This window comes from Rhinoraja longicauda, chromosome 11 (assembly GCF_053455715.1).
Source record: "Rhinoraja longicauda isolate Sanriku21f chromosome 11, sRhiLon1.1, whole genome shotgun sequence".
Lineage (NCBI taxonomy): Eukaryota > Metazoa > Chordata > Chondrichthyes > Rajiformes > Arhynchobatidae > Rhinoraja > Rhinoraja longicauda.
Genome location: NC_135963.1, coordinates 49,089,088 through 49,114,977, shown reverse-complemented (window position 1 = coordinate 49,114,977; position 25,890 = coordinate 49,089,088). Strand labels below are relative to the sequence as shown.

Sequence of the window (25,890 nt, the reverse complement as noted above, 5' to 3'; positions counted from 1 at the left end):
CGTAGCATCTAGAACAGTCCGTTACTGGGGTGGCAGGGGTCCCTCATGATCTTGCTTGCTCTGGATCTGCACCTCCTGATGTATAGGTCCTGCAGGGGGACGAGTGTAGTTCCCATGGTGCGTTCTGCCGAACGCACTACTCTCTGCAGGGCCATCCTGTCCTGGGCAGAGCTGTTCCCAAACCAGACTGTAATGTTGCCGGACAGGATGCTCTCTACAGCCCCAGAGTAGAAGCAATGAAGGATCCTCAGCGACACTCTGAATTTCCTCAGTTGTCTAAGGTGGTAAAGGCGCTGCTTAGCCTTACCCACCAGTGCGGCAATGTGCGTTGCCCACGTCAGATCCTCTGCGATGCGGACTCCCAAGTATTTGAAACTGCTCACCCTATCCACAATAGACCCATTTATCTCCAGTGGCGTGTACGTCCTTGGATGTTTAGCCCTTCTGAAGTCCACAATCAGCTCCTTTGTTTTAGTGACATTCAAGAGGAGGCTATTGTCCTGACACCAGAGTGCCAGATCAGCCACCTCCTCCCGGTAGGCCTTCTCATCGTTGTTGGAGATCCGGCCCACCACCACAGTGTCATCAGCAAACTTGATGATGGAGTTTGAGCTGAACCTGGCCCTACAGTCATGTGTGTACAGGGAGTACAGTAGGGGGCTAAGGACGCAGCCCTGGGGGGATCCTATGTTCAGGGTGAGGGAGCTAGATGTGTGTTCCCCCATCCTGACCACTTGGGGCCTGGCAGTGAGAAAGTCCAGGACCCAGGTACACAGAGGGGTGCTAAGCCCCAGTTCCAGCAGCTTCTCAACCAGTCTGCTGGGGACTATTGTGTTGAATGCTGAACTAATGCTCAGAGGATACAATCCATCGTGCTGTCGTCTCCGCGCCCAGTCCCCACTGACCCCCTGGTGGCTGAGTCCCACCCTACCAACAGGTGGTTAGCATATAGAAAAACCCGGACTGGATCAGGAACCGGATATACATCACAGAACACAGACACGATCAAGTCAGTTAATATGACTGATCCACAACCATAACCATATAGTGTCTTGTGCACTCACTATTGACTTCTATAACTGCAGCAAGACCTTTTTATTTTTGCATTCAAAATCCATTAAAAAAAATATTAACATGCATTTGCCTTTCTTAATTTTGTGATTTGAGCACAAGGACATCGAAATCCCCCAAATAACAACATTTACACACAGTATGGACCACAGGTGATTGACCTGAAACATTCCATTTCTCTCTCTGGTGATACTGTCTGACATGCTGAATGTTTCCAGTTTGTTCTGCTCTTATTTAAGATTTGCAACATCTACAATTTTTAAATATTTTTTTGCTTTATTTACCATTTATTCAACTACGAATTTTCCATTTTTCCTCCCAATATTGTAGGGGAAGACAGCTGGAATGACCATCGAGCCATTCAATATGATCACGGCTGATCATCCAAAATCAGTACCCCATTTCCACTTTTTCCCCACATCCCTTGATTCCGCTAGCCCTAAGAGCTAAATCTAACTCTCTCTTAAAAACATCCAGTGAATTGGCCTCCACTGCCTTCTGTAGCAGAGAATTCCACAGATTCACAACTCTCTGGGTGAAAAAGTATTTCCTCATATCAGTCCTAAATGGCTGACCTCTTATTTTAAAACTGTGATCCCTGGTTCTGGACTCCCCCAACATGGAGAACATTTTTCCTGCATCTAGCCTGTCCAATCCCTTAAGAATTTTATATGTTTCTGGAACATCCCCTCTCATCTTTCTAAATTCCAGTGAATATAAGCCTAGTCGATCCATTCTTTCATCATATGTCAGTCCGCCATGCTGGGAATTAACCTGGTGAACTTACGTTGCACTCCCTCAATAGCAAGAATGTCCCTCCTCAAATTATGAGACCAAAACTGCACTCCAGGTGTGGTCTCACCAGGGCCCTGAACAACTGCAGTAGAACCTCCTTGCTCCTAAACTAAAAAACCTTTTGCAATGAAGGCCAACATGCCATGAGCTTTCTTCACTGCCTGCTGTACCTGCATGCTTACTGATGTGGTTGCTGATGTGGCTATCTGTACGATGTCGAGATAAATGCTAACCATTTTAACTCCCCTTCCCATTCCCGGGCCTCGTCCATTGCCTGAATGAGCCCACGTGGAAACTGGAGAACAACACCTCTTTTCCGCTTGGGTAGATGACAACAATTTTAGATAACTACTACAAAGACGTCTCTTATCCCTCCCCTTTCTTCCCCCCACCAAACTCTCTCCCCCTTAGTTCTCCCCACCCCCACTTCCTTTTGCCTTGCATCTTCTGCCTTTTCATCTCTGGCCTTTGTCCAACCATCTGCGTATTAATAAAACCTCCTCACCTGCATCAACCTATTACCCGCCAGCTCTGTCCTGCCCCTCCTCTTTTTCAGTTTCCTCCCCCCCCCCTCCCCCTCTTCCCCCCCCCCCCCCCCCCCACAATCAGTCTGAAGAAGGATCCCGACTCGAACCGTCACTTATCCATGTTCTCCAGAGATGCTTCCTGACCAGTTGAGGTACTCCAACACTTTTATAAACTAGCAACGTGTCTGTCCAATTGACTTTGTTGCATCTCCTTTCATCCTTTCTATAAGGAGTGGATGGACTTCAATCTTCTGCTAAGACCATCAAATAAGTTAATGGATATATAGGACACATAAATTAGGAGCAGGGGTTTGCTGCTCAGCCCATTCAAGATTGCACTACCATTCACAGATGATTTGAGAATATTCTCAATTCCTCATGTTGTACCTACGCCTCTTTGCCTCATCCCTGCCATAAATCGGTAAGCCATTAAATTGGTAATTTAATGGTTTAATGTTTTTATATTCACCAATGACCTCTCTACTTTTGTAATCAGTTCCCTCCACCGTAAACAATTCCCCTTTCTGTCTCTAGCCCTCCCCCCCCCTTCCATCTCTCTTACCTGTGCCCCACCTGAACACACCCGTTTATTCCTTTCCCCTCCCCTTCTGCTTGTATTGTGTATTCCTTCTGCTTGTAACGTTCTGTATTCCTTCCTCTGGCTTCACAATTTACACCTCTTCTATCCTTCCCTCACACCTTTTGTTTTTTTCATTTTGTGCTTTTGTCCAACAATCTGCCTATCAACCCCCTACCCCCCACCCCCTCAGATATTTCTACCTATCACTCCCCAGGCTTTGTCCTGCCCCTCCTCTCTTCCAGCTTTCTTCCCCCCCCCCCACACCTCACCACAATGAAGGAGAGATGCTGTTGTTACTCCAAAACTTTGTGTCTTTTTTATAATTTTAGTTTAGTTTAGAGATACAGTGCAGAAACAGGCTCTTCGACTCACCGAGTCCGCACTGACCAGCGATCCCGGCACACTTACACTACCGTACACACACTAGGGGCAATTTTGCCAAAGCCAATTAACCTACAAACATGTATATCTTTGGAGTGTGGGAGGAAACCAGAACATCCAGAGAAAACCCACGCAGGTCACGGGGAGAACGTACAAACTGCACCCATGGTCAGGATCGAACCCGGGTCTCTGGCACTCTACCGCTATGTCATTGTGCCGCCCCTTGACAACAGCATTCTTTTAGCTTTCCTCATTATTTGCTGTGTCTACACATGGACCTTTTGAAAATCATCCATTACGACAGCCAAATCTTTTAACTATAGTTTTCTTGCCCAATTGCTGAATATTTCTGTTTTACTTTCTTTCTGATTTGAAGGTTGTGTATAATATAAGAAAATAACTACAGATGCTGGTACAAATCGAAGGTATTTATTCACAAAATGCTGAAGTAACTCAGCAGGTCAGGCAGCATCTCAGGAGAGAAGGAATGGGTGACGTTTCGGGTCGAGATCCTTCTTCAGACCCTTCTTCAGAAGGTTGTGTATTATTATTTATTGAACCTTGTGTTAGAACGATTATTTCCTTAACTTTTCTGCTTAAACATGAAATACGAATTTGAAGAAAACACTCAGGTGATATCACATTTATGGCAATTATGTCCCAAACTCAAGGCCCAAACTTACAGTTGCGTCAATGGTGCTCATTTTCTGCAACACAGAAAAAGAGGAGGAGACTAATGAGATTAGCTCATACAGTATAAAAGTGAATGCACACCATTACAGAATCAATCAATAATAATTAGCAAAATATTTAAATTATCTCTTAGTGTAGACAAGCAGCAAAAAATAAATCTAAATAGAATTGATGGGCATATGAGAGAGAATGAATGACCGGGAAATAACCACTTTTGCACCACTTATGGATACATTTACGTTACTGGAACCAAGAGGTTCAGCATAATAAAGCCATACATTTATTGATGAATGGAAAATATTTAAGGACTCTTTTGGCACATTTCCTATACATTCATAACTATCTGTCTCAAAATAAGCAGAATTGCATGCCTCTATCAGTGGAATTATGTTACTGAACAAAGAGTGGGCAACTCTATTATATTACTATTAAATTGCATTAATTTTGCAGTAATTGCATTAAAATGTACAGTTGTTTACTGATTGAACTTTAATACTGAAGAAAACATTCATCCTTCTATTAAAGAAGAAATTGTTTGACTTTACCAGGTAAGATGAAATGGTGGTGGGCTCTTCAGTAATTTCTGATTTCCCTGATAGCAACAGGTATAGATCAGAGTCAGACATCTCAAGAATATTGGTGGATGAGCGCTGCAAGATGAAGAATGTATGAAGAGGATTAATAATAACATACCCATTCTATTACAATTTTATTATTTTTCACTAAACTACGGAGAAAACATCAATACATAGCATTCCTCACAGATTAGCAATGCATACAAGATCTAACATGACAGCCCACACATGAAAGAAGACATTCTCTTTTGGCAGAAATGTCAAATACATAACATTTCACTTATGATGAATGTATTGACGCCACCATTTCCTTGCTCAAGTTAGCAATGAAATGAAAGCATTCGCATTCTTGCATTTGCCTTCTTGCATTCATGAAACACTTTTCATCTAAAACTTTTCACTTCAGAATCAAAATATTGCAAATTTAACCCTGGGCCTGGCTTTCTGTGAATATTCTCAGCTCATGGAACTAATTCTACAATACCGGAAGCACTAAACTTCAGAAGAACTGTCAGTTATAAAGCAAATTTGCTTTAAATAACAATCTTGTGGGTGCAATTTGGCTCACTTTGACTTTTTTTCTGTGCAAACTTTTATAGTGTGCATCACATAAATTCAAATTTAAAAGGTCTCTGGCAGGAGGGTAGCAATCCATGTTGGATCATCTTTCTAGATTTGGTAGTTCCTGGATGTAAACAATTGGAGGAAAGGTCTCCATTATGTTTGCAATTAACTAAATTTATTAAAAACGCAAGATACATGCAGAGGGCAAATGCTTTATAAAGTGACTTCCTCACAAGCCCCCCAAGAAGGAAAAAAAGTTATGGCTATTCAAGTGATAAAATAAAATCAGAACAATATAAGACAAATCTCATTTAAGTGCAATGAAAAGTGCAAACAGAACTATAAATGAACAAGCAGAGCTATTTAAACAAAGATCAGAAATATCAAAGAGTATTAGATACTCTGGTTCGATGTTGATGCAAGAAGCTGATACATTTCAAAGGACAATTGAACAAATAATCGGATCAGGAAAGGTCAGAGGGATGTAGGCCAAATATAGGATATAGACCAGCCCAGAATGCCAGTTAGGTTGCCATAGACATGGTGGACTGAATGGCCTGTTTCCATGCTGCAAGCTCCATGGCTCTATTTTGCATTCATTATTAAAAGAAGGATTAGAAAGGATTACGTGTGAAATTGAACACAAATTACTCTTAGGACATTTAGGCTTTCAACGGGTAAATTAAAACAGGCAAAATGCGCAGATTGATATGATCGTAGAATCAGCAAAGTTGGGCATGCAGCAAGGGAAACTCATTGTCAAAGAGAGCTCATTCTAAACAAACCATGCAGGTAACTAGGATAGATCATTGTCAGATGGGCAATTCATGAATGATACTAATCACTGGAAAACCACGAAAGGTAACGCAAAGGATTTGAACCGTAAGTCTGACCAGTTATTTTTAATGACCAGTGCAGATTGTAAAAGGCTGCTATTCATACTGGATTGAAGTATCTGACACATAAAATGTGAGTCCATGAAGGCCAACAACACAAAAGAATTTAAAGACAGCTGTATTAAATAAATCTAAACTAATTCTTGGAAGAACTACATGTGGATAAACAAAATCTGATAAAGGTGGTTTGTTCATAATGATTTATTAAAATGGAAACTTTTGTGGTAAAAATAAAACCAATTGGTTAGACAGACTTTTTCAGCATCTGAAGAATCACAAGGTGTCAGAGCGTTGAGTTATGAGGGCAGGAGAGTTCTTCTTTGCAATTATCTTAAATGAGCTTTCTTGGATTATAAAATTAGACATCTGGCGATGCATAAGCATTTGGCCATAATGGCTATAATCCTTACTAATTAAAAGCCTTAACTCTGTTTGCAGTTCCTGTTTGTAGCATTCTACATTACTTTGCCAAATGTTGGTGGCGCTGTGAGTGCGGCTGCGACTCGCCTTCGGAGGCTCCGGAGGCTTCGGCCTCGGGCCACGTGGACATCGGAAGCTCGCAGGCCCCTGGGTGGGGGCCGACTTCGGGAGCTCCGGCTGCGGCAGCGTCTTCGCCTGCCCCGAATAGCGGGGCACGGGTTGGCCCGCTGCGGACCTTTCACTGTCCGGCACGGCCTTGAATAGGCCGCGGGATTTTCTCCGTCCGGCGGGGGCTTCAATGTCAGGAGCCCCGACCGCCCCGACGTGGCAAGTTCAACAGCCTGACCACGGGAGAAGACGGCAGGGAAGAGAAAAGACATTCTGGCCTTCCATCACAGTGAGGAGGTGACTGGAGGAGACTCACTGTGATGGATGTTTTTTTTTGTTTTGTGATTGTGTATGTTTTATTGCTTTATTTTTATTGCTTCTTATTGTTGGACTGTGGGTAACGGAATATCGTCCAAAATACATGTTTTTTGGATGACAATAAAGGCTATTCTGATTCTGTTATGTTTTGTTGTGTCAGCCTTTTATTGTTGTAAATTCCTCTGCCCACTCAAATGGATCAGCAGATTGTGATTCAAGTCCCATTCCAGAGACTTCTACTCCAGTAATGGCGGCTGCAGCTCATTCCACCATGCCTCTGTGCTCTGAGGAACTCTCTTGCACAACTTTCCACAATGGTCTATTTAACTGTTAAGTTTCAAATAAAGTCAGGTATTTTTTCTTTTTAGTTTCTTTTGTATTTTTAAATGCTTCGCAAGACAATTTTCAGTGCCAGATGAATTATTGCTTGTAATTAAGAGGATAAGTCTTTAAAAATGTAATAAGACCATGATTCATACTAATGAGAGACCCAAAGTGCTGGAGTAACGCAGTGGGTCAGGCAGCATCTCCGGAGAAAAAGGCTGGTTGATGTCTGGGTCGGGACCCGAAACATCACCCATCCTGTTTCTCCAGAGATGCGGCCTGACCCGCTGAGTTATTCTGCCACTTTGTGTCTATTTTTGGTAGAAACCAGCATCTGCAGTTCTTTATTTCTCCATTGTGACTTTTATTAATAGCTTTACTGACAAGGGTATTAGCTCCACAGTCTATCATCTATTTCACTAACTTGGGCTATCCGTGGATCAATTCTGTTGTTTCGCAGTCGAGTCCCATTCTATTTACATGAGCACAAAAATCTAGACTGATCCTTCAATCCATTACTGAGGGAACTTTGTCCCTCAGGTTCCTGTTAAATCTTTCCCTCTCATCTTAAACCTATGTCCTCTGGTCCTTGATTCCCCTACCCTGGGTAAAAGATTCTGTGCATTCGCCCTTTCAATTCCTCTCATGATTTTAAACATCTTTATAAGATCATCCCTTAGCCCTGGGTGCTACAAGGAATAAAGTCCAAGCTTGCCTAATCTCTCCATATGGCTCAGGACCTCCAATTTGGCAACATCCTCATTGATCTTCTCTGCACTCTCTCCTGCTTGGTCGTTTGGATTCAGAACTGGCTTACTCAACAGGGTTGTGAAGGTCGGTTTTCCAGTTGGAGGTCTGTATATACATGAACAAGTCGGGTGTGAATATAAATGGGTTGGTTCGGAACTTTGCAGACAGCACCAACATTGGTGGAGTCGTGGACAATGAAGAAGGCTCTCAAAGTACGGAGCGGGATATAAATCAGCTGTATAAATTTGTGGAGAAATGGCAGGTGACATTTAATCAAAGCAAGTGTGAGGTGTTGCATTTTGGAAATCAAATGTGAGAGGTAAGTATAGAGTTAATGGCAGGAACCTAGCAGGATTGGAATACAGAGGTATCTTGGGGTCCAAGTCCATTGCTCCTTGAAAGTGGCAACACAAGTAGATAGAATGGTGAAGAATGCTTATGGTATGCTTGCCTTCGTTGGCCTGGCATTGAGTATAAGAATTAGGAAGTCAAGTTGCAGCTTTATAGGACTTCAGTTCGGCTGTATTGGGAATATTGTGTGCACTTCTAGGCAGTCCATTACAGGAAGGCTGTGGAGAGGGTGCAGAAAAGGTTTACCAGAATGCTGCCTGAATTAGATGGCATTACCTGTAAAGAGGGTTTGGACATACCTTGAATAATTGCTCTGAAACCTGGAGGGTAAGGAGAGGCCTGATAGAAGTATATAAAATTATGAGAGGCATAGATAGCGCAGACGGTTAGAAATGTTTCTCTTCGGGTGAAGAGCACAAGAATAATGACTTCAGAACAAAATCTGAGTTTCTAATTGGAATGATGCTTGTGTGGACAATGCATACTCTCAGCACTTGCTGAGTTCTCACTCACTGTCAGGGTGAACTAACTTGCTGATATTCATTAGTCCTTAACTATTAAAGACAGAGTCCAGATCAGATGACAAAACTCAATCATGGAACTAACTCATCGTATCAGCACAGTTACCAGAACCTGGCACTGGGCCAAAGGAAAGCATGGTTAATATGTTTCTAAATATCTCCAACACCCATTCTTACCCGCAAGCAGGCAGTGCATAGATCCCGGGTCTTATTGATGTGTGATTGTACCTCTTCATCTCTGGATATTAACAAGTGGACTGAGTATCCTTGAATTCCTGAAAGCAAAGTCTCACAAACGTTTATCCACTCAGAAGACTCCATCTTGCGGGGGAAAAAAAGAATTCAAGGTGGTCATGTAGCAAAATGATTCAATAATTGTGAGAAGACTGTCAAAACGATAAAGCACCTTTTCAACTACTGAGGAGAAAATGACACAGTAAGATTACTAAGATATTTTAAATGCAAAAGAATAAAGCAGACACCATTAACTGGTCCTAATACTTAACTAATTGTTGTCAATCGGGAATATTACCTTGAGATTTTCGAGCTGCTTTAATTCATGATCTGGATTTTCTGTGTGATCTGCTTCCAGTTGCTTCACTGTTTCCTCAACTATGTCCCTGCACCAACTAGAAGAATAAACATAACAGGTACAGAATGGGTAAAAGGCATAACGAAAAGATAAGAGACATTAAACACTGCAACAAACAGGTCAAAAAGATACCAGTTTCAATGTTCATTCATTGTCAAAGGAAGCTGTTTTTGCCATTTATTTCAATAGTTTTGAATTTCAAAATAAAAGGATCACTTGTTTAAGATGGAGGTAAGGAGGAATTTATCTGCAGTTCTCTACCCTGGAACACTGTGAATCAATTAAATATATTCAAAGCGAGAGAGAGAGAAAATATTCATATATATATATATATATTCAAAGAGAGAGAGAAAGAGAGGGGGGAGAGGAGAGGGGGGAGGGGGAGAGGGAGGGAGGGAGGGGGAGGGAGAGAGAGAGAGAGAGAGAGAGAGAGAGAGAGAGAGAGAGAGAGAGAGAGAGAGAGAGAGAGAGAGAGAGAGAGAGAGAGAGAGAGAGAGAGAGAGAGAGAGAGAGAGAGAGAGAGAGAGAGAGAGAGAGAGAGAGCGCAAGCAAAAGTGAGAGGGAGAATGTGGAAAGGGGAAAAAGGATGTGGGAAATGGAAAGAGAGATAGAAATAAAGCGAAAAAAGGAAAAAGATAAAGAGTGAGAAAAAAAGTGCAAGAGAAAGAAGCGAGCAAGAGAGAAAGGGAGGAATTAGAACATCATTTTCAGTGTTAGCATTGAGTTTTATGCAAATTTAATTAATTATCAATATATTTAACTTTGATTGTATCCCAGGGCATATTTAGTAATATGCTAGCATTTATTAGGTTTACATACAAAAACAGGGATGTAATGCTGAGGGTCTGTAAGACACTGGTCAGGCCGCATTTGGAATATTGTGAGAGATTCTGGGCACCATATCCGAGGATGGATGTGCTGGCTCTGGACAGGGTCCAGAGGAGGTTTACAGGAATGATCTCAGGAATGAGTAGGTTAACCTATGATGAGCGATTGACGGCACTGGGCCTGTACTCGCTGGAGTTTAGAAGAATGAGGGAAGACCTCATTGAAACACACAGAATAGTGAAAGGCTTGGATCGAGTGGATGTTGAGAGGATGTTTCCACCAGCAGGAAAGTCTAGGACTAGTTATAGCCTCAGAATTAAAGAACGTTCTTTTAGGAAAGAGATGAAGAGGAATTTCTTTTGTCAGAGGGTGGTGAATCTGTGGAATTCTTTGCCACAGAAGACTGGGGAGGCCAAGTCAATGGATATATTTAGGGCAGAGATAGATAGATTCTTGATGAGTACGGGTGTCAGAGGTTATGGGGAGAAGGCAGGAGTATGTTAGGAGGGAGAGATAGATCAGTTATGATTGAATGGCAGAGTACACAATGGGCTGAATGGCCTAATTCTACACCTATCATTTATGATCTTATGATATCACTCCGTTGCCGTAGTAAGAAAATCCCTACTGTCTGAGATAAGGTACCTAGAAAAGATCCCGAGGTGCTATTTAAAGAGCTAAACTCTTTTCCCAGTGACATCACCAACTTTTATCCCTCGCCACAAGTTAAATAATCTGATTATTATGTCAATGCTGTTTCTGGAACTTAACTGTGCACAACTTGGCTGCTGAGATTCCAACATTACAGTAAGTTGCCTTCAAAAGTACTTTGATAATTGTCGATGCTTGGGAAAATGCTAAGCTCAGGAAAGTAGTATATGATCATCTACAAACTTTTCAATTAAATTACATTAAATAGTAAATATCTGCCTATACATCCAAAAGTGATAAAGATGTTAGCAATGCCTCATCATTTTTCAACACCAATATTCTGGCAATTGGGCTGACTTTGTTATTACCTATACAATTGTGTTGATAATATATTCAGTTGACTGGCCACCAACAGAGCTCTGTCCATCAGTTTATCAGATGTATTTGGTCCAGACAGGTATTTGAAGTATACTCTTTCTGTACCATATTCTACGTCATGTACAATGTAAAGCAATATATCTACGAGCAAGTGGCTCATTGCACTTTGAACGAGGGCAATCTGAAAGACGGAAAAATGAAAGGGCATAAAAAAATATTTAATTTGTATCAACTGTTTTGCTATCTTTCTTGCCCATTGTACATTTAACAATTTTATGATGCTCTTATTGATGCAAAAAATCAACATAACAAGCAGAAGTCATGTCAATCTGAATACTGTACAGACAAACCATTCAGAGCTTTCGTGCAATAGGCAGATGCTAGGAACTCAATTTTCTAAGCAATAGAGATTCCGTAATGCGACTAAAAAAAAATCTAAATCTGACTTTTGTACTCCTAAATCTTTTGCCTTGAAAATACATTGTGCATTCTACATTACACCATCGGTGTTGCTGGATCAAGGTGTAGCCTAGAATATCATTGGTGTTTGGAAAATGGCATTGAACAGGTGCTGCACAATGGGCAATTAAGATTTCTATTGATGGTCTGCCATACATTATTACCTTGTAGACGAGAGTACCTCTCATGGTCCACTAACACTGCTGTGCTGGTCAAGAAGGCGCAGCAACGACTGTTCTACCTGAGAACACTGAAAAAGTCTGGTCTGCCCCAACAGCTGCTGACGACCTTCTACCGCTGCACCATAGAGAGCTTCCTAACGCATGGCATCCCTGTGTGGTACCTCAGCTGCACGGAGGCAGAGAGGAGAGCTCTTCAGCGGGTAGTCTACAGAGCTCAGAAGACTATCGGAACACAGGTACCAGCCTTGGAGGACATCTACAACACACGATGCCTCAGAAAAGCCACCAGCATCCACAAAGACTCCTCACACCCCTGCAATAGTCTGTTTGAAATTCTACCATCGAACAGACGCTACAAGGCCTTCTACGCCCGCACCTCCAGACTCAGGAACAGCTTCATCCCCAGGGCCATAGCTGCTATGAACCAGTCCTGCTGAGCCGGATGGTCACATCGCACAGTGAACCGGCACAGACCTACTTGAACTTTATACTGTCTTAAAACTGTTTCTAATTTTGGTTGTATAAATTTATACTGATTAGCTAATTCATTTATTGCATCGTATGGAAGGCGCATTCCCAATCTCGTTGTACCCCTGTACAATGACAATAAAGATACATTGTATTGTATTGAGTACCTTTTCACAACTCATGCATTAAAACCCCGATGTCCATTCGCCACACTATCAAGAGGAGACATTAGAGAGGGAGGGATGGTAGGAGGAAAAGGGTGAAGCAAGAGGGGAGCGGTGAAGCTTGGTGATGGGGAAGACTGTTACAAAGTGGCACGTTAGGGTTCACAATTGTGGGGTAGGGTGGAGCTAAATTTTATGCGTAAGGTAGAACCACCTGAAGCTGGTTCTCACTGCCATCGTCCATGCTCAGGCAGATGCTCTGCAAATTATATTCACTTCCTCAGAAAGGTTGCCCATGCAGTTTGCAGGCCACACAAACATGAATGAAAAACTGCATCATGATGTGCATGACATGGCAATGGTCTATTTTATGGCGCCAGATTAAAAGTGCAACCGAAACAGCACTAGATAGACAATAGACAATAGACAATAGGTGCAGGAGTAGGCCATTCGGCCCTTCGAGCCAGCACCGCCATTCAATGTGATCATGGCTGATCGTTCTCAATCAGTACCCCGTTCCTGCCTTGTCCCCATACCCCCTGACCCCGCTATCCTTAAGAGCTCTATCTAGTTCTCTCTTGAATGCATTCAGAGAATTGGTCTCCACTGCCTTCTGAGGCAGAGAATTCCACAGATTCACAACTCTCTTACTGAAAAAGTGTTTCCTCATCTCCGTTCTAAATGGCCTACCGCTTATTCTTAAACTGTGGCCCTTTGTTCTGGACTCCCCCAACATTGGGAACATGTTTCCTGCCTCTAACGTGTCCAACCCCTTAATAATCTTATACGTTTCGATAAGATCTTTATACATGTAGAAGGACGGTCAAGGAAGTATTTTACAAGTTCAAATTCCATGATTGTGTATATTTGTGCAGAATTCACACCTGGATAAGAGGAGGATTTAATGCCTCAATGAACAACATATTGGTGCATTTTGCATGTATTTAAAATAAATAGTAGAAAAAAATTACATCGAAATTGAAATACAACTAATTTCAAGTATCAGATGATAGTGTACTTTGGCAGTTTCTACCTAATTGTAGAAATTTGAAATGAAGCGAATTAGAGTTAAAAATAAACAACGTAGGAAACAAAAATATGTTTAAACATTGGCAAATAAATTGACTATTGGACTGCTCTCCAGGTATCAGTACTTTAGTTTTCACCATGCTTACACAGGATTGCTCTGATTCTATCTGCTCTTTAAGAAACACTGTGGTGCTCTGGAACATCAAACAGGATTTTCAGAATGTTAGCAATGAACAAAGATCTACCAGCAGCTAATTCTATCCTGCGGGATTGGCAACTAGCTGGGGGAGGCATTAGGTAAATCAACAGGGCATCAGTACTGCAATTTAGTTTAATAAGTTTAGCTTAGTTCATTGTCACATGTACCGAGATACAGTGAAAAGCTTTTGTTGCGTGCTCACCAGTTTTATGAATTGCAATGAATGTTCACCTTTTCTTTTAATTTTTTTCCTTGCTTTCTGCCCTATTTTAAACTTCCTTCTTAATCTTATCTTCCTTTATCTAAATTTTCTGGATTATAAAACTTGCCAAGGTAGAAATTTATTCTTATTTATATGCACAAAACGTTAAAAAAATTCTATCATTTTACTGAAGAAGCATATTATACATTTAATTCACAAAACACAGAGTGAATCTCCACCGTAAAAAAATACACAGAGTGCTGGAGTAACTCAGTGGGTCAGGCAGCATCTCTGGAGAACATGGATAGGTGATGTTTCACAGAGTGCTGGAGTGACTCAGCGGGTCAGGCAGCATCTCTGGAGAACATGGATAGGTGACGTTTCGGATTGGGACCGATCTGACATGTCACTTACCCATGTCCCTTGATTCCGCTAGCCTCTAGAGCTCTATCTAAATCTCTTTTAAATTCATCCAGTGAATTGGCCTCCACTGCCTTCTGTGGCAGAGAATTCCACAAATTCACAACTCTGGGTGAAAAAGTTTTTTCTCACCTCAGTTTTAAATGGCCTCGCCTTTATTCTTAGACTGTGGCCCCAAGAGTTGCAAGGCTGGAAATGTGTGCACAGTTTGACATGTCTATTTTATTCGTGCAGTAAAATGAGTCTGAATGGTCGTTAGAGTGTAGGAACTTTGATCACTAAAGCATGTTGTTAGTGGGATGTTGTTCAGAGGTGCTCCAAGTGATCGAGCATGCAGACTGGAAATGGCTTGCAGTGGCATGGAGTGGCAAAACAGCGGTGGAGGACATCAACAACATTGCCTGGTCAGGACAACCCCATCTACTTGAACCAAGTGACACCACAAGGACAATGGGCATTTATGGCCAAGTTATGACCACCCTTCAAGATCATTTTTTTTGATAACTTTTAACTTTAACTTTTTTCATAATGTTTAACAAGATGGCAGCAGAAACATGGCAACTCTTGTGCACTGACTCAGTGTAACTACTATTCTTATATTCTTGTATTTAAGTATGATTGTGCCCATGTATACTAAGTTTTTTAATCAACTGTTTGCAGAAAAGGAATTTCCGTGTACCTACCTCTGTACATGTAACAAAGTACCATTGAACCACTGGGCAGTGACATGATAACATTGTGCAAAGTATTCTGCTTGTCTGTTGTAAATGGTATATAGTTAAACTTGACTCTGAAGTTAAACTCACTACTCTTGTCTCTTTATCTTTGGTGAATGTTTCAGCCAGAATAAAATCCCCATGATTAGTGAACTACTAAACCAAGTGGACCCGTTGGGCCCAAACCTCTCCTGCATTGGTGCAGCATCCTCTCCTCTCCCCCTCCCTCTCTCCCCCCTCCCTCCCTCCCTCTCACCCCCCCTCCCCATCAACCCCACTCATCCTCCCTCCTCCCTCCCTCCCCTCCCCTCCCTCCCTCCCCCCTCCTTCCCTAGAAGATAGATTTAAACTTTAAAATGTGAATAACTTTAAAAATATAACACCAATTTCAATGAAACTTCTTCCATTAGCACCAAAGGGACGACGATGAGTAAGGTGGACCTAAAATTGTGGCGCTATCGTGTACTGTTTAGGCTGTAGTTCACAAACAAACAAACAAACAAACAAGTTTTAGTGTATAGATGGCTGGAAGGTAACCCTCGATGCAGTTAACCACAACTACTCCCCAAATAGCTCTGCAAATAAATCCATCATCTCCAGTCTTGCAACCACTCTTTGGGAGTATCTCCAGTGGCTTACCTGCTGTGTCAGTTTGGTGTCCTTGTAATTTATCATCTTAAAGAGTGTTATCAAAAAGTTCTGTATCTTCTGATTCACTTCTGCAAATTGCTCTCTGACATAAAGAAATTAAAGAAGAAAACCAGAATTCTAGTTAAATTCTGTATGTTTTATAGTGGAAAATAGATAACAATCTGGTTACTATTTTATCAAGAGAACACAACATTTCCTCATATTTGCGGAAATAGCAATATCCGCTAACCTTTCCCTTCTCTGTACTACATACTATACCCAGGATTGCTGTGCCATTATGAATCTTCCCTAATAATATATATTCACTTGCATCACTGAGCAAGGTTGAGCAAGTAAGGAGAACGTTGGGGATAAATGGATGAAAATGAAGGAGAAAGAAAAATAGGAAATTCATGTTTATGATTTTTTTTCGCTGGTGTGTCAGATGACGTTCTGCCATCGCTTTGCACAGTCAGTGCCACATCTGTGCCTCTGCGGAGATCGACCACAGTGCATGCCTCTCCGCCGCAAGTCAGTAGGTGGGCCATTGTCTGTACCTCTCCACAGTTGCATTTGTCAGAGTCTGAGAAGCCCCACTTCTTCAGGTTGAGTCCGCAACATCCCACTCCAGTGCGGAGGCGGTTTAGGGCTGTCCAGGTAGTATAAGGCAGGTGGTGTCCTGGTGCCATCTGTTGTTTGGTTTTGGTACCTGGCACCGTTGGCTCTAGTTCCATGAAGCTGTTCCGACTCTTCAAGCATTTCTTGGCATGTTTATGATAGCAAGGGGTAAAAGAGGGACAAAAGACAGAGGCTCTGCTCGCTTCAGAAATTTGGAGGCAGGGTATATTCTCGTAGGAAAGTAAGAACTTGTACTGAGGTGGTTGGATGAAGAGTATATCTCACTGGGTAGGAGTTTAGTGTACATTATTAGAGAGGAGTAGGTGAAAGAAAAAAGAATGCCAGCTTGAACCAAATTAAATCAGATGGATGTACTGGTTCTAAGTGAAAGAAGATATCTGTTTAGATTGGGTTGGAGGGAAGAGGGTTTTGCACAAGCAGAGAGTGAGTTGGTGGCTTATCTGACCGAGGCACACTGAAGGAGGAGATAAAAAGATAAGGAGCCTAATGGAACTCGGACTGGAGTTTGAGAGATAAACTAGACATAATTTGAGAAGGCAATTCTCTACATTGATTCTTATTATTTTTTTCTAAGATTAGTAACCTATTATCCGTTAGATATTAAATTGGTTAATGTATAGATTGCATCAGAATTCATTTAGATTTTAGGAAGCAAGCCCCAACTGAGCAGAAAGATGCTTTGGATTTCAATTTCAAGCTCCCAATACTTGCTCTATTTCAAGCAACAAAAATGGAGAACATATTGAGCTGCTCAAATTATTGGTTCCCTTTTGCTGGCAAAAAAATAGCTCTGGGTGCATAGTTTACTGACCTGCACTCTTAATACCTACATTTCAAAAAACAAGACAATGCCATACACTGAGGTTACATGTTATGTGGTCACAATTAAAGTTGTTGGCTAGTTGTTAGTTTTTATGGAGACATCAATTTAATGCATTGAAACATAGAAAATAGGTGCAGGAGGAGGCCATTTGGCCCTTCGAACTTGCACCGTCATTCATTGTGATCATGGCTGATCATCCACAATCAGTAACCCATGCCTGCCTTCTCCCCGTATCCCTTGATTCCACTAGCCCCTAGAGCTCTGTCCAACTCTCTTTTAAATTCATCCAGTGAAGTGGCCTCCACTGCCTTCTGTGGCAGAGAATTCCACAAATTCACAACACTCTGGGTGAAAAAGTTTTTTCACATCTCAGTTTTAAATGGCCTCCCCTTTATTCTTAGACTGTAGCCCCGCCTGCCACCTTTTGTGCTGAAGATTAATGGGTATTGATTCTTTATTTTGTTTGGTCCTGGGGAATGAGGCCACTCATCCACTCCAGACCCATAACATTGCTGGTACTCAAAATCGCTGTTCAACTCATTGAAGGATGAAAATTCATTTCAATGATGTACAATAGAAGGAGGCACAACTGAAGTATTCAGTTACTTAGCACTCTTTAAAAAAAAAAATTAGGAAAGAGCTAATAAAATAAAATACGTTATTTAGTGCTTTCTCCCTTGCTAATAGGAAATGTAAAGATTCTACCCTTACTCCAGCTAGACATTCTGCCTATTTTCAAAAAGATTCCTTTCTCAGAGAAGAGGAGCTGTTGACATCTTCTGCTGGTGGAATTCTTGCCCTTTGGCCAAGGATTTGTTCAGGCAAGGTCCTTTTAAAATATGATATTGTCAAACTATGATATTGTCACACTCCAGAGAAGAGTATTTTTTATTCCACTAGACTAAAACCCATTCACAGGGATCTTGTGCTAAAGAGAAATGGTTCTAAATGTTATGATTCCCAATCAGACAAATGATGTGACTATGAAGATGGGCACAATAGTAGATTTCAGGAACTCAAACTTCAATCTGGAGTTAAGACATTGGAGAAGAAAGTTATGAAATTCAGTAGGTTAGAGGGGTGTAAGCGTAATGTAAGTGCTCAGAAAACGTCCCTAATGGAAGGTCAACAGCTATGCAAGATGATCGGAGATATTGCCAATTAAATGAAAGATCATAGAAGTCACTTCCCAAAAATCTGTTACAGGTAATAATGCTGTAGCTTACCAATGGAGTAGTTCTACTTGCAGACAGTTAACTCTCCTGCAGCTTTATGACTGTTGCAAAATATCAGTCTCCAACATAAAACAAAAAGAAGACCTCTGTGACTTGTAACCTCTGCTTGTAAATTGCAATCATCTTACAATTTATTCTGTTACATGAGCCTTTTAGTTGAATGCAAATGTAAGCATTGATTTATTTTATCACATGCAGGGTGTGAAATTAAATGGTCAGTAATCCTGATTAAAATATCATTCTATGTTCACTTAAGGCTTTAAAAAATCTGCCTGAAGACTGTATGTCTAAAGTGAGCACAATCTACAGCTGCCCAAACATATTAAGCAATCAGATTATGCCGAAATGTGAAAAATGGGAAGGGTGGGGCAGTGAGTGTTGAAACAGATACTTGAAACTGTAGTTGTTTTGAATGTCCTTGCTAAATTCTACAATGTCACTGTTGGCCTCATCATTGATAATGCAAGTTTAATAATTCATATTACGTCTGTATTTAATGCTGCAATCTCAAATGTACATAACAATTATAAATAACCAATTTCCAAACATATTTAGTTAGCCAGGGATTGAAGCCATGACATTAGTAGTCACATGAATCTGTAATTGATTTTCCCTTTGACCAGCACTCTTCCTGAGGGATGAGTCCAATTGTTCATCCAAAGTGGATTAAAACTCAATTTTAAATTCAATTAAAATTACATTTCATTTTGACATCATGATAGTTTTGGGATTTCTTTGGAAAGCATTTTGGAATTGGCATTCTGCGTTTAAAACTGTTTACAGTTGATTTTCATTGTTTATGATGACCAGGTTAACTTCTGTTTTTGCTAGAATTTAAAGTCTTCCATTAGAGATTTGGGACTGCTTTCTGATCATTTTTCTGGGACAAATGCTAATCTGTGGCCTTGAAATAAATAAGTAGATAAAGAAACATAAAAAACTACAAATCTGAAATGAAACCAGAAGATACTGGAGATACTCAGCGAGTTAGGATGTGCCCATGGAAGGGGAACCAGATAATGTTTCAAGACAAAGACCGTAGTTCAAGTAATAAACCTTTACAGTTGATCATACCTGACATCTGGGAGATTCATTTTTGTCGCCTCCTCGTCTTGTGTTGATAATTTTATAGCCTCTTCCATTAGATTTATCAACATCGGGAAAACCTCAGAAAGCTTCAGCAAATTATATTCTATCAATCCCTTTTCCTCCAGAGTGGTAAAGTCAAATTTAGTTCTGCAGGATTCAAGCTGGTCCTGTAACTTCATTAAATGCCAAGCAGTGCCTGTTAAAATGACTACAGGTAAAATTCTCTGCAGAATCATCCATCAATAATAATTATTTGTCTACTGTGATCTAGACTGAAATAGAGTAGGAGCTCATTGTGTTTGAGACTTGGCAAAAAAGGTCTAAATCTCAGACACGAAGAACAATGTTCCAATTCACTGCATCGCCTGACATTTTATTCTGTTGTGGCTTATTCAAATTGTTAATGTTATAATCTATCAAAATCCACAATAGATTCAGATATCAGTATCAGCTCAGTTGTAGCATTCTCACTAGCTCATGAGTTGAAGCCCCAAGTCAGAGATATCAGCAATTACTACCGTCAAACGCTTCAAAGTGCTGACAATGACCAGGTGAATTGTAAGAGATGCTTTCTGTCATCTCCCATGGATGTGGGTGATCGCACCACCATCTAATGTGCGGGGATAGCTGGTCAGTGTGGACTCGGTGGGCTGAAGGGCCTGTTTCCGCACTGTATCTCTAAAATAAACTAAACTGTACCTCAAGCAGCATAATTGAAACAAATAGTCGGGTGATTATTTCATTGATGTCTGTTATGTATAAATTAATTGCCACATTTTGTGCAAGCAACAGTTCAAATGTATGTCAGAGATTGTAAAGAGGTTTGTGATGTGCTGAAAACATAAACTGGTTGTAAGTTTAAAGGTCTATCTTTTTAGAGTACATTTACAGATGCAGCAATAATATAATCATTATGAATGAATTGTACAATATTTTAAAATCATGCTTGTATCCTCAAGGTTATGTTTGGCAGTCCAAGTGCACAATAAATACTTTCTTTCTTTTCTTCTAAAATATTCAATGATGCATTTGTGATAGTTCAGGAGCAGATCAAACAAATGGTTCCTGTTCTAATATTTAAAATGCTTAAATCCATTGCATGCCAGATCTTTATAATACAAGCTATCGCTTCTGCAACCACCAACTAGGATAACAGAATCACATTGGCAATGTTCTTGGACACTGTCCTTTATTGTGAAGGGCTTGGCATTTACAAATACTAAAATTTTGTTAGATTACACTGGGTGTTTATGAGGCCACTGCTGGAATGTTGGTACCCTAACCTAAATAAACACAGGCAATACCCGACTTACGTATTAAGCGACTTACGTACTCACACTTATGTAAGCCATTCTTTAACCCACTATTTTATTTCCAGGTTGTGCGTCTTGGTAGCCTCGGTAGCAGTGGGCTACTATCGTCACATGTGTCCATTTCCACAAGCCAGTCAACTATTCTTGTGGATGCTCCCACGTGGTCCACATGTCAGAGCTCCCAAGTGGTCTCCGCATCGGAGCTCCCACGTGGTCTCCATGTTGGGAGCTCCCACGTGGTCTCCGCATCGGAGCTCCCACGTGGTCTCCATGTTGGAGCTCCCACGTGGTCTCCATGTTGGAGCTCCCAAGTGGTCTCCGCATCAGAGCTCCCAAGTGGTCTCCGCATCGGAGCTCCCAAGTGGTCTCCGCATCGGAGCTCCCACGTGGTCCACATGTCAGAGCTCCCAAGTGGTCTCCGCATCGGAGCTCCCACGTGGTCCACATGTCAGAGCTCCCACGTGGTCTCCGCATCGGAACTCCCACGTGGTCCACATGTTGGAGCTCCCACGTGGTCTCCATGTAGGAGCTCCCACGTGGTCTCCATGTCAAAGCTCCCACGTGGTCTCCATGTCAAAGCTCCCATGGGGTCTCCATGTCGAATATTAAATTTACGCATACGCAGTAGCACTTCCATTTCCGAATTAGGTAACATCTGACTTATGCAAGAGTCCATGGGATGTAACCCATATGTAAGTCGGGGTGTGTCTGTATATCGTAGCATTGGAGGAAGTCCAGTGGAGTTTCACCAGGCTACTTCCTGAGGTGAGAGGATTATCCCAACAAGAGAAGCTAGAGAGTTTGGGTTTGTATTCCTTGGAGTTTAGAAGAATGAAGAGTGACCTTATTCAAACATATAGTTTCCTCAGGAGCTTGACAGGGTAGATGCTGAGTGATTGCTGCTAATGGAAAAGTCATGAACAAAGGAACATGGGGACAAAAGAAGGGGTAAATCATTTAAACTGAGCTACATAGAAGTTTGTTCTCTCAGAAGTGATGGATTACTGGAAGTCTCAGGCTCCCAAGGTGGTGGAGGTCAGATTATTAGATCAATATTAGATGGAGATAGATAAATATTTGTAAGATAGAGAAATGGAGACATCTTTTGCTCCTATTTTCTTATCTTGTGCTCTCACAGCAGACTCCTGCTGACAGTTAGATTTAACTTCCAGCTTGCACTCCATTGTTACATCCAAGGAGCTGCATCAACCGAGCTGCTGAGACAAGAACTCTGAGGCAAGTCCTCTAAATTTCAGCAGTAAAAAAGTTTCATAACAATATTAGAGTTTGAATAGTAAAATATGTATATAAACTAATTTCAGAAATACCATTTTCCCCTGAGAGCGTGAACATAAGCCGGTGAGAAAGTACATTCACACAGTTGTTTAACTCTTCCATTAATATTTGTTCAGCCACTTTATCATCAGAGGACCACTTATGTCGATTAAAAAGAGACAGACTGAGCTCTGTCCAATCATTTTTCAACTGGACTATCTCTAATAGGTCTTCTTGATTAGTTAAAAATAATGATCCTTCAAATCGCTCATAGTCTTGACAAACCATCTGAAATAGAAAAGAAAATGTATTCAGATTATTAAGATTTATTCAGATAGTGCTCAAAAAAAATCATGCAAGTTTCTCACATTAGGCTAATGGACACAATTGCCACACTTAAGTTTACAAATATGGGTCACTTATTAAAGTTGTAATAAACATAAATTACACAATATTGGCTTAATAGAGCCAGTGCTGATAATTGTAATCCACGGTGTCCTAGCTCTTTAGCGAATGTGGTTTCCCACCTCCTGTCATAGATGGGTTCCTCACACGTATCTCCTCTGTGTCCCGTAGTACTGCTCTCGTGCCCTCTCCCCCGGCATAACCAGGACAGAGCTCGCTTTGTCCTCGACTTTCACCCCACCAGCCTCTGCATCCAACACTTTGTCCGCTGACATCTTTGGCACCTCCAGTGTGATCCCACCACTAATCACATCTTCCCATCTCCACCCATTTCCACCTTTCTGCAAGACCGCTCCCTCCGCAACTCCTTGGTTCACCCCACCTCAGGCATTTTCCCTTCAAATGCAGGAGATGCAACACCTGCCCTTCTACTTCCTCCCTTGATTCTATCCAGGGACCCCAACAGTCTTTCCAGGTTCAACAGTTCAACAGTTCAACAGTTCAACAGAGCTTTATTTGTCATTCGGTACCAAGGTACCGAACGAAATTACATAGCAGTCATACACAAAAAAGAACACAAGACACATGACCCCAACACAAACGTCCATCACAGTGACTCCAAACACCCCCTCACTGTGATGGAGGCAACAAAACTTCCACTCTCTTCCCCACGCCCACGGACAGACAGCTCGTCCCCGACCGACACGCACAGTCCCCGCAAGGGGATGGAAGTCCCCGCGGCCGAGCCGCACCGGGCGCTGAAACATCCCGCGGCCGAGCCGGGCGACGGAAGGCCCTGCGGCCGAGCCGTGCGCAGCTAAGTCCCGCGGCCGAGCCGCGCCGTGTGATGCTAGGCCCCGCGGCCGAGCCGCACCGGGCACCGCTAAGTCCAGCGGCCGAGCCGCACCAGCGATGTTAGGCCCCGCGGCCGAGCCGCACCAGCGATGTTAGGCCCCGCGGCCGAGCCGCGCCGGGCGATGTTAAGCCCAGCGGCCGAGCCGCACCGGGCGATGGAAGGCCCCGCGGCCAAGCCGCACCGGGCGATGTTAAGTCCAGCGGCCGAGCCGCAACGGGCGATGGAAGGTCCCGCGGCCAAGCCGCACCGGCGATGTTAAGTCCAGCGGCCGAGCCGCACCAGCGATGAAAAGTCCCGCGGCCGAGCCGCACCGGGCGATGTTAGGCCCCGCGGCCGAGCCGCGCCGGGCGATGTTGCGCCCCGCGGCCGAGCCGCACCGGGCACTGTTAAGTCCAGCGGCCGAGCCGTACCGGACGATGTTAAGTCCAGCGGCCGAGCCGCACCGGGCACTGTTAAGTCCAGCGGCCGAGCCGCACTGGACGATGTTAAGTCCAGCGGCCGAGCCGGGCGATGGAAGGCCCCGCGGCCGAGCCGTGAGGAAGAGACCTAAAAGAGAAAGGTTTCCCCCACCCCCCCCCCCCACCCACACCACCACCCCCCACACATACACAACCAAAAAAAAAAAAAAACCATCCCAACACCGACACACAACAAAAAAAAAAAGGAAAAAAGACGAACAGACTGCTAGCGAGCCGCAGCCGTTAGGCGCCGCCACTTCCGCGCCACTGAGAGAGAGGTTCACAGGCACCTCCTCTAACCTCATCTATTGCACCTGGTGTTCCCGATGTGGCCTCCTGTACATCGGCAAGACCAAGCGTAGACTTGGCGACGAACACACGCTCGGTTCGCCAAGGCCCACTGATCTCTTCACTGGTAACTATTTTAACTGCCCTTCCCAGTTCCATACTGACCTTTTTGTCCTGGGCCTCCTCCCACACGCAATTTTGAGGAACAGCACCTTATATTTCGCTTGGGTTGCTTACAACCCAGGGGTATGAACATTGAAATTTCTAATTTTATTAAACTTCTACATACACACCACCCCCTCCCTTCGTTTCTTTCCTCTCCCCCCCCCCCCCCCCCCCCCCTTTCCCCTCTAAACACTGGTTAACCAGTTCCCAGTTCATAACGATGTATTCCCCTTGGGATGATATTGTCCCTGTCCAACAACTGGACAATCAGGGAACCACCATCTGAGGTCATTTGGTGCCAGCCCTGATTTGTCGTGGTCTTTTCTTGCTTCCAGTGTGAGTGTGGCCGTTGGGCCAAAGGGCCTGTTTCCACAATGTATAACTGTGTGACTAGTCTCTATGACTGTTGAAAAGTCTTTTACTTTTGAAAATCCTGTGGGAAAATTAACTATCATTGCAAGTCTGAAACTCTCTAGCCCTCAACTCCCATATCCCCATTGACACAATTGTCTTTGTAACTCAATTTTCTATAACACGAGGTTTCTTAGGAATGCAACTATTGCTTTAAAGCAGAACCACCTGTATATCACTTTGGCAAAACTTACTTTAACTATGGCCACCTGCCAAAACTATTACCACCAGGTGGCGCCAACGAAGGCTGCCTCGCCAATGGTCTGTCTCGTCTTTTTCCTTCTTTGTTGTTTTTAGTTTGTTGTAAAATGTATGTTTTAGTGTACTTTTAGTTTTGTATTATGTGGGGGTGGGGGAAACTTTTTTTACCTCTTTCCTCGACGAAGATGCGACTTTTTTCCGTGTCGTATCTCCATTCGCACTGCGGCCTAATGTCATGGAGCTGGCGGCCTCATGCTGGGGATCGACTTCGGGAATTCCAACCATGGGAGCCTGCAGACTTACCATCTTGGAGCTGGTGATCCCTTTGTCAGGGATCGACTTCGGGAGCTCCAACCACGGGAGCCTGCGGACTTTAACATCATGGAACTCGCGGTCCCTTGGTTAGGGATCGACTTCGGGAGGTCCAAGCCGCAGGAGCTTCAACCGCCCCGATTGCGGGAGCTTCGATCGTGCCGACTGCGGGTGGTTTGACTCCCCCGACCACGGGAGAAAAAGGAGGAAAGCAGATAAGACTTTATTGCCTTCCATCACAGAGGGGAATGGGGAGCAGCCGCTGTAGTGGATGTTTATGTCAAAACATTGGGAGGGTGGACTCTTATGTACCTGGGTGTTTACCTTAACAATAAACTTGACTGGACCGAAAATATCAATGCACTGTACAAAAAAGACCAGAGCAGACTTTACCTGCTGAGGAGACTCAGGTCCTTTGGAGTGCAGGGGGCATCAGCCATTTTCTATGGAGTGGTCTGCTGGAGCAGCAGCATCTCAGCAGTGATGGGGAAGAGACTTGACAAGCAGATCAGGAAGGCCAGCTCTGTCCTGGGTTGCCCCCTCGACTCAGTACAGGCGGTGGGAGAAAGGAGGATAATGGCAAAGATAACATCGCTGCTGGACAACGACTCCCACCCCATGCAGGACA

The 25,890-nt window shown here is 42.9% G+C and overlaps 1 protein-coding gene across 6 annotated transcripts in view; it reads right to left on the bottom strand.

Annotated features, from left to right (window-relative positions):
- axdnd1 (axonemal dynein light chain domain containing 1) overlaps positions 1-25,890 on the bottom strand; it is an 80,403-nt gene that overhangs the window by 9,092 nt on the left and 45,421 nt on the right. For all 6 annotated transcript variants that reach the window (XM_078407631.1, XM_078407634.1, XM_078407635.1 and 3 more), the window contains 8 exons: positions 22,220-22,454; positions 19,564-19,774; positions 15,802-15,895; positions 11,314-11,504; positions 9,407-9,503; positions 9,052-9,195; positions 4,593-4,697; positions 4,038-4,061 (listed from right to left, as the gene is read on the bottom strand). In XM_078407631.1, the coding sequence (XP_078263757.1) occupies positions 4,038-4,061; positions 4,593-4,697; positions 9,052-9,195; positions 9,407-9,503; positions 11,314-11,504; positions 15,802-15,895; positions 19,564-19,774; positions 22,220-22,454 (1,101 nt within the window). The remainder of the gene's footprint in view (positions 1-4,037; positions 4,062-4,592; positions 4,698-9,051; positions 9,196-9,406; positions 9,504-11,313; positions 11,505-15,801; positions 15,896-19,563; positions 19,775-22,219; positions 22,455-25,890) is intronic.